Raw genomic sequence first — 11,301 nt, forward strand, 5'->3', positions numbered from 1 at the left:
GATAAACCAGTATATAATAACTTCTCCAAGCAGTAAAGATTTAATGACAAGGTAACAACACTTGTGTGTGTCTTTCTAACTTTCATTATTATACAAAATCAGATTAATATCTAATTCTATAGAAAGAGACACAATTTTCCATATTAGGATTGATTCCACCATCATTTCTATAAATTCATATGAAGCTACTCATTAACCATTTAGCCTATTTTAGCAATGACTACATTCTGTTTACTATATTCATCACATCATGTTGAATACACAGATATTATGTATTCAACACACAAAAATATCTGCATAACAGCTACTTTACATGAAGTGAGAATAATAATTTTAAAAAAACTTTGTATAGCATTTGTTTCTAATTCAGTTCAAAACTGTCTAATCCAATCCCTGAGAAAAAATACCTGGTGTATTATACATTTCACTCTGTTTCTTGTTAACTGTATTTTTCTTGCAGCTCGATGTTGTGCATGGTTTAGAAGCAAGAAATAACACTAATTAGACTAAGACTTTCAACAGCTCACACCTTTTTTTGTTGTGGGGTGAAAAAAGCTGAAAGACACTTAAATACTCTGTAACTACATCAAGTGAGATACAAAAATTTTGTACTGCACTTCATATTTTTTTGGAGCAATCACGTGTAATTTGGATGTGGAGTTATTGGTCACTGACTGATCAGCTGCCTGCCTGTAAGAAGAAGTCTTTCAATAGCACAAACAAGCTGCTCCAAGATGGAATTTTGGAACACAGGAAATAGAGCCCTGGTGCATTAGCGATGATTTTAAGCTATTTTGATTTGTTATTGAAGAGAGAAATTGATATCACTTGTTACTGCCATGATTTCCATAAAAGACATGCTCTGAGCAACAGGAACTGGTGAAATGAAGTGAGTGACATCCAAAAGTCAACAGCTGTTAATTAATTTGCTTTTTCATCATCACTGTGAGACACTCCTTAGCTCCATGGTTTTCATGTGTTTGGATGAAGCGCTAACTAAAACAAAAAAGGTTCACTTAAATTGAGTGAACTTTTTATACAACAGTGTCCAGTCTATAGCTCTTCAAGTTTTTGGTTGTCTTTGTTATTTCATCATCTCAAATCGGGAGGAATTTCTTTTAAATAAATCTCATGAAACTTCTTGTTCTCCTTTTAGAGTCACCACACAGACTGAAATTAAATTAAATGTTAGTTCTTTAGTTTTACAAACAGTATGTAGTCTAAAAGGCCTTGAAGAGTGGATTATGGGTGAGCTAGGTTCAAGTTACTTTCACATGTGCAGTTATTATTTCTGTTTGTGCTTCAATGAAGCTACATTTCAATCTAATATGATAACAGACAGTTGGTAATGTGCTTAGATCTGTGAAATTTTGTAATAATCTGATACTACTTCAGTGTGAAATGTTGTGAGCATTCACAGACAAGGATAGAAAGGAAGAAAGAAGTGGCTAAAAGATGGGTTTAGATGCAATGTGAGATGAATTGCACCATTGAGTCAAAATATTCAGATCACCCATAGTGCTTATCGTCTTTTGACAGCAGTAAATTACAAGGTTTGGGATATACTGCATTAGACGCTAAAGGGCAACTCATAAAGCCCTTGCAATAGCAACAAAGGATGTCAATTTGTCATCCGATTATGTCCCTGACCATCGGCAAAGAACCTTTTAAGGCTGTGGAGATCTTTGTTAAATGATTGGATTGCATTTCCATAACTGCAAGGCTTGTTGGGCCCTGTTATCTACAGTGGTGACTAGCTACAGATTAATGATGCACACTGGGACAAACCATGAAACTGGAGGACATAACGGTCTAACTTTATAGTGCTAGCTACTGTGGTCCTTCTAGCTCCAAAGAAGCCCAGGTCTGAGCTGTTTGGGTCATTGCCTTTGAGACTTGATGTAGACTGGGTTTTTTAGATGGTAAGTTTAAATTCAGTGAATAACAAAATAAAACTGGTGATGTATAGAAATAGTGACTGTTTCTACTAGTTATTTTAAAAATAATGGTTGTATTTATCTATGAGATTTACTTATCTTCTTTAAGAGTTAGTTGGGCCTATAAGATACGTTTTTTTTACTGCTGGCATACTTAGCCTTTGTTGACAAGAACAGACAGCATTGACATACAGGAAATGTGGGAAGAAATGGCTTTAAAATGTCCAAAGTTAAGGATTAAAGTTTTTTTCGTATTGGCTGGAGACTTTTAGGAGCTCAATCATCCTGATTCTGTATATGGCTTTGCAACCAGAAGCTCCAAAATGGACATCAGACTGATGTCAAACAGCCCAGAACGGAAAAAAAATGCGAAAAACAGTTCACAGACCATTTTTGTTAAGTAAAAGGTTGAAGCTAAGGATATACCATTAAAGATATGAAACATAACATTTGCACAGCTTCACAGCTTTCATAGCGTCACTTGCTGCCGTTTGACTTTTTAATCACAGACCAAACTACCTAACTGCTCAGAAGTATCTAGAATTCACTAACTATTCTGCTGGTACTTGTTCAACTTCAATTAAAGTAAATTGCCTACTGTGTGGAGAGCATGATCAAATGTTTGGAGAATGCTCTGTGAGACGCAGACATGAGGCCATAACTTAATGAAAATCTGAGCAGAATATGGAGTCTGCCAAAGAGACAAATTAAAGAGAGGAAAATCTTCATTGCTCCAAGAAAGAGGCTTAATGTCTCACAGTGATAGCTAATACAAGGTTTTCTACTTTTCTAACTTGTGATCACCAGACCACACTTCAGTATCAAGTGAGGAGTCCTCGCAATTTTATATTCAATCTGTTTGGTAAATATTTTTAAAAAGCTCTAGAAAACCATTTGTTGAGGCTCCAAAACCATTGAACTGACAAAAAAGAGAAGTTTTTCCTCAAAGAAAAAAAAAAAAAAAAAAGCAGTCCTACAAATTCTTGCTTGAAATGGGCACTATTCAGTATCACAGTCATACAACCTTTTACGATGATGACGTGCTTACTATTGTTTAAGAAATTATTATAGAAATAGAGAAACAAGAGAGAGGAAAATATCCCCATATTATCTAAATCGTCATATACAAATAAAATATCTGACCAGCTTATGACTGGTTAGCTTAGTTTTGCACGAGATAAGCTATCTTAGTTTAGCTTAAACAGTTGCAGGTAGTGAACTTAGTTTAGCTTGAAAACGCTGCCGTTTTTTTTTGTTTGGAAATATTGGTTGCCTGGTTGTGTTCAAAAGTATCCAAAAAGGGCTCATTTTACATCTAAAGGAAAGTCAATGACACACCGTCTAAAACTTAAAGCCAGTGGACATTTCAGTAATTCACTGCTTTGTTCCTCACATTCATATTGTATAGACCTCAAAGATAAATTTGGTAGCAAGTAAGAATTAGTCACTTTCAGACAGAGCCTGGCCTGCAGTTCTTTTCCCGTTTCCTTTCTTAATGAAGAGCAAGACTAACCAGTTGCTGGCAGTAGCTTCATATTAGCATTCAAACATGAGTGCTAACAATTCTGCCTTTCAACTCAGAAAAAAAGCACCTTCCCCACATTCTTGAGGTGTCAAATCAGATTCAATAATAAAGACATTGCATCGAGAGTTCAGTTGCAAATCTTACACAGATCTTTATTGTTCTTTTAATTACATGAAGCTCATGGCAACAATGTTGCCCCTTTCTCTTTTGTGTCCATCTCAATAACCAAAACATCTTGTGTACACATACCGAAACCATTTTTTCTACCTTCTCCTACATACTTTTTCCATCAAAACCACTTGCAAAACTTAAAAAAAAACTTCCTTGAGCAAGATGTTACATCAGCCTGAGCAGCTAATGTTACATATCTTGCCCTGACAATCTACTTCAGTACCAAAACCCATCTTTATCCATCGTGTCTCTGTTCTCTTCACCATTCAACAACATTCTCTTGGTAGTCTTTCACGTTTCACCATCCTGTCCCGAACGACAGATCCATACTCCACTGATCTGAGCAATGTTCACCACTAAAGCTCCATGCAAGATGCTTAACTCAAAAGTGATCAATGTCATCTTGCGAAGGAAAAAAAGAAAAAAAAAAGACGTGGCTCAGTTCAAAATTTTGTCTTAAAAAAAAAGAAAATCATCTTTTCTGATAAGATCTCAACATCTGATCAATGGCGATCGCTTCTTAGTGAAAAGTTGACATCTCATCTGTTCTGGATTTAAATTAATGCCTCTGCAGTAAATACAACAGTGTCCAGGTTTCATAACCTGACATTTAAGGAATGTATCAAAATAAGACATGTCCTCGGGTTCATTTATAGCTTTGTGTGGTATGTCTCATCCTCTGGAGGAAATCACTCCCCTTCTCTTTTTTCTTCATAAAATTATTATTTTTATGACTTTCCTCAAAAGCTTAAACAGTGCTGCTTTAGAATACCTTAAAAAAAATCATTATACATTTTCTTATATAAAAATGTAAAACTTTCATTAAACCCCCAAAGAACAGGTCTAAAATAATGCTTAAATATCAAATTAAGAGTAAACAGGATTTGGTGCTCCACTTCTTTCTTCAAGAAATCAACAAACTCTTCACCTATGAAACCTCCGTTTGTTTCTTGCTTTGAGCCCCTTATAGAGCCGGCAAAAGTTGTGCATGTTCTCCAGAATACTGTATCACTGTGGGAAGCACTTGTATGGAGGAATAAGGTACATAGCTGCCAAAGAGGACAGTAACACAGAACACTGTTGTAATAATACGCACGCACACAGACACACATAAATACAAGTCCCACACTTCTCTGTGTTTTTTATGTACAAAAAAAAACAAAAACAAATGTCCGCTCAGGAGTCCATGTCCTCCGGCTGCTTCAATTCACACCATTGTCTCTTTTCTTTTCCCTAAAGAAGACAGAGACTTATTTTCCTTTTTGGTTTTGTGTGATGTTGATGAGAAGAGCGGCGATGACAGTGGTGATGATGATGTTGATGAAGATGATGAACGAGAAGAAGGGGACACTGAGGTGGGGCTGGGGGTTGTGTTGTTGCATGGCGAGCTGGGAGCGGACTGAGAGGCTGGCTGTGGGCAGTTCTCATCTGGTTCTTCCATGTGGATGATGGCAGAGGCGGAGGAAGGGCGACGCTTGGAGCAGGCGTTGCTTGGGGGTGGGCTTGGGGTGGAGGGCTCGCTGAGAGGACGGTAGACAGAAATGGCGCTGCGGAGGCAGTTGAGCCACTGCTGCTTGTGGAAGATGTCGTTGACCTGCAGTGTGTGGGACTGTGCCTGACTTGGGTCTTGGGAACGCACACGGAAAATGTTCTTGGCTGCAGATGAAGCAGAAAAAAAGGAGTCATGAATATGGGATGAAAAGAATCCTTCTCCGGAACTACTGCTATAAACACTGTGACACAAGTCTTACCTTTGTCTGCATTGCTGAAAGCACCTCTGAAGGAGCCGCCCATTCTAACATCTCCATCCTGCAGGTCATCCAACACTAAATCCTCAACAGGGATTGGCTGCCGGTAAACTTGGAAACAATGGCGCTCGTTTCTGGTCACGGGGCGGGTCAGGACCAACAGCTCAGTGAACAGGAACACATGTAGCTTCTGAAAGCAATCAAAACCCAGAAAATGAATTAAAACCAGAACTCTGATATCATACACAACTATCAAATGAGCTCCAAGGATGACGCTTGCTTGTACTGAAATTTACATTGATGTTCTTAAATCGCAGTTTGGTGTGTAGATCAGGAAGGCAGGTCTGACTACCTTATTTGGGATATGAGCCTTATGTTCATGCGTGCCTGCAGTAAAAGGGGCAATGTGTTGATGAGAAGGAAGTGTTTTTCTCACCGTTCCGCTTTTGTTTCGCAGCTCTCCGTGACACAGAAGGCTTTTGCACTGCTCAAAGCGTGGGTCCTTCTGCCTGTCATCAAGATATTCCAGCTTCTCAATGTAGTACTGGCACTCAGATTCTCCTTTCTTCATATTGATGTCAGATAGAACACCTTGAATGATGGTGACCTAAACACACAACCATGACAATCTGCATTTGAGTAAGAGCTTATGATAACTGTTAGAATAGTTAGTTGATGGTGTTGTGTTATGTTAAACAGGTTTGTGTCCTGTACTCACCGCTTCCTCCAGGCTGCCAGCATCAGGATGTTCTGATGGAGTGTGTCTCAGGATCTCTTTGAGCAGCAGGGGATACTTGACTAAGCGAGACCGTGGGATGTCCAAGAAACTCCACAGATCCAGCTTCCGACTGAAGGGAGACTCAAGGCAACGCTGCAGGAAGTCTTGCACCCGTCGGTCCTGTTTCTTCTGGTCCAGCAGTGCTTTGGCTGCCAGCTGGTTGCTGCAGTACTCCTTGTAGGCATTGAGTCTGGGCAGCTGTAGAAGAAGAAAGGATACTTTAACTCATGGCATTTTCTACTCTTAACACAATGTTTTAAAAGAATCACAGTGCCCAAGGGCCCTGTTAAAAGTCACTTACCCAGTTTACAACAATCTGTCCTATTTGGCCCACAGTCCCATCTGGCCCTGTGGCTTTAGAGAGCTGGGCCAACAGGTCTTCATGCAGAGGGATGTAGGCATCAAGATTGCCAAAGATGTGGGTGAGCTCCTCCTCAGACATGATAGAGAGCTTCAGCATAGGGTCATGATATGCCTGTGGAGAGGAGCAAAGTCACAATGGTCAAATAACGCTCAGGCAGACGGGGAAAGGCGGCTGCTACAAATAGCTTGGTGAACAGCTTTCGGGTTACAAGAGAAAGACAGAGGAACAATTCCTGTCTTTTTATAGCTATTGGCTGGGCTGTGTGGAGAGCTTGCCAGACATTGATTTAATCTGTTTGCTTTTAGATGTACTCCCCACTGCCTCAGAGCTTTTAAAAAGTACAAACCTTGCGTGCGAGCTGGAGGTCCTCAATCAGGTCCTGTTCTCCACGAGACAGCTCAAATATGGCCTGAGGAAGAAAAAGAGGGAGGCACAGAAAGATACTTATTTAGCAAAACACATAAATCATGTTTGACATCACATTATTGTAAGCATTAGGTATTAGACTAAATGTAGAACTGCAGTAGAACTAAATGACTGAGGTCAACTTTGAGATCTCTGACTGCTTTGTCTCTTCCTTTCTTGCCCTTTGTGGTTGAAGTTGAATGATTTAGACAGTTGGCTAAGTATCCGAAATATGTAGGACAAGTGGGGAGGCTCAGGCAGGAGTTTGCCGGCTTGTCAGGTTTATGTGAGTTTATAGAGATGAGGAAATGAGACCTGGATGGCTGTTAGCCCTATTTAATCAGTCTGACAAAAATACTACAGGATGTTGTGAGACTAGCCTGGTAGACACATAAAATTCTTTACGGTCTGGATTTCTGAGCACAGTCATTTGTGTATGGTTTGGCCCCTTGTAACCTCACTATGCTCTACCCTCCTCTACTGTATTTACATTTCTCAGGGCTAAATCTCACCTCCTGCCGCTTGATCTCTTTGGTAGAGAAAGTTCCCTTCTGGTGGATGTCCAAGGTCTCCGACCACAGGGTACTATTCCTTCTTTTAGGCGGTGTGGGGGCCGCTGCCTTGCTGCAAGGCTTCTGGGGCACGCCCGGCGTCTTGGCATCACCTCGGAAAGAGGCCTGCGTACAGAAGAAAGGAAGCACCACATGTTAGACATGTTACCAGATGTCCTTTGCTCTGAGGAGTTGCCTTCTTGTAGGATGTCACAGGTGCTTACCTGGATGGTTTGGCCAAAACGCCGGACGGCCCCATTCTTAACCGGAGAGATGAGGTTTGCTAGCGACGTCACCCTGCCGAGAGGACGGACACGCTTGTTGCTGGGTTCCTGAAAAAGCAGAAAACAAATGGAAGGAGAGGTTAGTCAGGCAATCGCTTAATTACAGCTTACGTCAAGGTTGAGTCTTCACTCGTGAAGTGAAGCGTGTCAGAATGAATCAGTAATGCTAACTGTAAGACCTCGGCAGTAAGTCCAGGCACTCCCTTTTGACAAAACACATCAAGTCATGCCATTAATCTTCATAATGTACTCCACTCCCAGCTCTGGGGTGAGGAAAAAGAAGTAGCTGGAGTCTAGGTCGATCTGCAGGCAGACAGACTGGCGGACCATTGGACATGCAGATACGGGGGAGGAAGCAGCTCCAAGCCCCAGCAGCTGTTGGCTCCATCATGTGAAGAGTCTTGAACTGGGCCAGCCCACTGAGCACAAAGACCCTTTCTGACTGCTGGGGAGGGGGTTTTGGAGGAATGCCAGGAATGCAAGGGACCATGCCTCTCAGCTGTTCAGTTCCCCTCCCTACACTCATCCTGCTACTATCTGGCCTGACAACAGCTACATCTCCACTCCAGAGTAGATCTGTCACATCACTCAGTGTGATGAGGGCTTCCTGGAGGCTCCAGTCCTTTAACTGCCTTTGCTCGAGAGACCAGTATGAGACAATGTGGCAGTGTGCTAGCTCTGTTCAGTGAAACAGACCACCTCTGTGGTTGAGAAAAGCAAGCAGCCATCATAAACACAGTGGACCAACCCCATTTCAAGTGTTTACACAGTGTAATGTTGCAGGGGGGGCACCATTGAGTTTATGGCTGCGAGTTGAGACAGGCTCTTCAACAAGCCTAGCGTGAGAGCAGCCCTACACCTGGGCCAGGTGATTTCCCCACCTACAGCCCCACTCCTCACCCAGCCCTGAGGCTGCGAGAAAAGCAAGGGCTGCTTGGCTTTGCTCCAACAACAACAGGCAGAGAGAATCAAAGAGTTTAAGATGTGCAGTAATGATTCCATCCAGCAGAGCCGTCTGAAAAACACGAAACATGGGAAATCCACAGGTGCAATTTAGTATTTCAAGAGATTGCACTAACAGCAAAATCATAATTTTAAAGGCTTCATACTTATGGTTTGCTTTTTTGATGGAGCACAACATTGCTACAAGCCGCTGATTCAGGCCAAGTGGGATTTTGCCTTGTCTCAGCAAATATGGGAAACAGTGCTGCGGGCACCGCAGACACAGCTGTGGAACAGATCCACTCAGTCTGCTGTGGTTGGGATCTCCACAGACAGCCTTGAGAACTTATCAAGCCTGCTAATGGCAGGGGCCAGTGAAGAGACGCCATGTGACGCTACTTTGACTTCAGTCCACGTGTGAGGACGTTTTTTTTGTGTGTGTGACAAGACTTTATAATATAGCTGACAAAGAAATAAAATGGTTCATAGTTTGTTCAAACCAGACCTACTATGAAAGTCAGTAAGCAAGTGAGCAGCAGTGATAGAAGGTGTGTGGGTGTGTGTGTGTGTGGAGGGGGGGGGGGGGGAGCAAAGTAGTTATTGGAAAGGCATGCTGGCCATTATGCCCTTCCTGTCCTTTGTGGAGTGGCCCCAGAATAACAAAGGGTCACTATAGTCCTGCTCTTTGTTTATCAGCTGTAAAGTGAAACAGTGCTGATAGGCAGAGAAAGTTGCTATTCCTGCCAGTCTCACTGGAGTTTTAGAGATTAAGGCTGAACTCAGGAAGCCACATAGATCAATGGAACAATGACGCTCAAGTTAGACAAAAAGTATATGTAACACATTCAATATTCCAACCAAAGATTCCAACCTCAAACCATCATTTTTTTCATGGTTCCCAAAAGCTCTCTTCCTGTGCTTCCCTTTGATCTAACATTGTGTGTCGTAAGCTAAAAGTCCAGATGTGTTTCTCTGATTACAGAAAGCTGATAGGTAAACAGAACAGACCGATTACAATTCAAAGAGCTGCAGTGATCATAAGGTACAGTAAGTGACCTGTAAAAAAAAAAAAGGAAATGTGTAAAGCTAAACTGTTTCAAATTGAGCAATTCTGTGAAAAGACTCACTTCGTGAATTGTTTTTGAACTTCCCCTTTGCAAAGCAATTTACTGACAATGAAACCATATGTTCTCTTCTGTGTTCTTCTAAAATGGGAAGGAAGCAGTTGAAGAAGAGACTTTTACTACTACAGAGTGCACACCTGGGTTTCAACACCTGTGTGTCCCTATAATTGGGTGGGGAATGCTTTCAGGCTGCTTTGCTAGATCTGCAGCAGAGATAACATGGTTTGCCTTTAAGTGTCAAAGGTTGAAAGCAAAGTATTACTTTTGGATGCAGGGGCTACTGACTGAGAATACAGCACCCTGCTGTTTCTCTGTTTGTGGTCCTTTGAGTATGCTGAATTTCCTGATCTCTCTATATCCCATGAAGGCTGAGCTGCCTGCTGGGATGAATGTTTAAGACCAGACAGGGAATAAGCAAAGTTTAGAAGTTCAAAGAGGTACACTGTAATCCAGTGATTAATTTTTCCTAGTTAGACTAAAAAAAATCCAACACTGTTCTCAGTGTCCCAGCACAAAGGTCAAAGTCTCATCTCACACACTCAAACACTGTGTGCTCAAGTGTGATAAAAACAGGAATAGTCACTGATTCACTCACAATCTGACACATGACACAAAGATATGACTTCCCTGAAAGGAGTTCCAGTCAAACATTTACTCAACGGCTGTAATATTAACCATTACTGCATGTTTTAGTTTCTCACCTCTGACTCTTTGTTGGCTTGGTTCTGGTAGTCTATCACTTGCAGAGTCCGTTTGATGGGAACCAAGCTACCATGTTCATCGTAAGCCACCATAGCTTTCAGTAAAAACACAGTTTCCTTTTAATCCTGGTGAGTTAGCTCCAAGTAATCCACATAAGAGAAAAAAATTGATGAAACCCCAGTGTTGTTTGAGATCAAACTAAAAAATTAATCTAAATAAATAAACACACCTTCCCCCTATCTACTGTCTGCCCTTTTGGGACAGGGCTCTCGCAAAACTGCCCTTACACACACTTTCTAAACTTTGGTCTGAGACAGACTGAGCAAGGGAGGGCTTTATAGCTTGGAGCAGAGACTGAGGGAGGAGCCTGCTCAGTTCTAGGGAGTGCGGATGACGAAGGATTGGATATGAAAGTAAGGAGAAGGTGCCCGCAGGCTCCGTTGATCCATTCTCTTAGTGAAAACAGTAGTGAGAATTTTTAAGTATGCAGGCATATCGTACAGGTAAGTGTAGTTTAAAAAACACAAAGCAGATGAGGGCTACAGAGAACTGGACTTACCTAACATGAAATGTTTATTTTCAGAGAACCAAGCTGAAAGATGCTATAAAGCTTGACTAATGGTAAACTTTTGCTTTAGATGCATAGTAATACATTTTTTTTCCATTAACGCGTTTAATGGAAAAATGCATTGGAAATCATTTTCAAGATTCAGGTTGAGATTAACAAGAAGATACAAACTGACATGCGATTTGCTACAATTTCAGATGAG

At 41.3% G+C, this 11,301-nt stretch overlaps 1 protein-coding gene across 1 annotated transcript; it reads right to left on the bottom strand.

Annotated features, from left to right (window-relative positions):
• Nucleotides 1–3,588: 3,588 nt before the first annotated feature.
• On the bottom strand, nt 3,589–10,867 carry net1 (neuroepithelial cell transforming 1). Its single transcript, XM_072377077.1, has 9 exons — nt 10,531–10,867; nt 7,704–7,811; nt 7,441–7,605; nt 6,870–6,932; nt 6,461–6,634; nt 6,100–6,357; nt 5,818–5,988; nt 5,385–5,571; nt 3,589–5,289 (listed from the first exon to the last, which is right to left on the bottom strand). The coding sequence occupies exons 1-9, from the start codon at nt 10,621–10,623 to the stop codon at nt 4,841–4,843; spliced, it is 1,668 nt and encodes a 555-aa protein (XP_072233178.1). The 5' UTR covers nt 10,624–10,867; the 3' UTR covers nt 3,589–4,840.
• Between the last annotated feature and the right edge of the window lie 434 nt (nt 10,868–11,301).

The sequence above is a fragment of the Leuresthes tenuis genome, unplaced genomic scaffold, assembly GCF_036924035.1.
Source record: "Leuresthes tenuis unplaced genomic scaffold, fLeuTen1.0.hap1 SCAF_23, whole genome shotgun sequence".
In the NCBI taxonomy this organism is placed as follows: Eukaryota; Metazoa; Chordata; class Actinopteri; order Atheriniformes; family Atherinopsidae; genus Leuresthes; species Leuresthes tenuis.

Bases quoted from the DNA above. Each gene is read 5' to 3' on its own strand.
- net1 (XM_072377077.1), bottom strand. From the start codon at position 10,623: ATGGTGGCTTACGATGAACATGGTAGCTTGGTTCCCATCAAACGGACT. The intron at 7,812-10,530 runs GTGAGAAACTAA...CTGCTTTTTCAG, and splicing joins AAGCCAACAAAGAGTCAGAG to GAACCCAGCAACAAGCGTGT. The intron at 6,358-6,460 runs GTAAGTGACTTT...CTTCTTCTACAG, and splicing joins GACAGATTGTTGTAAACTGG to CTGCCCAGACTCAATGCCTA.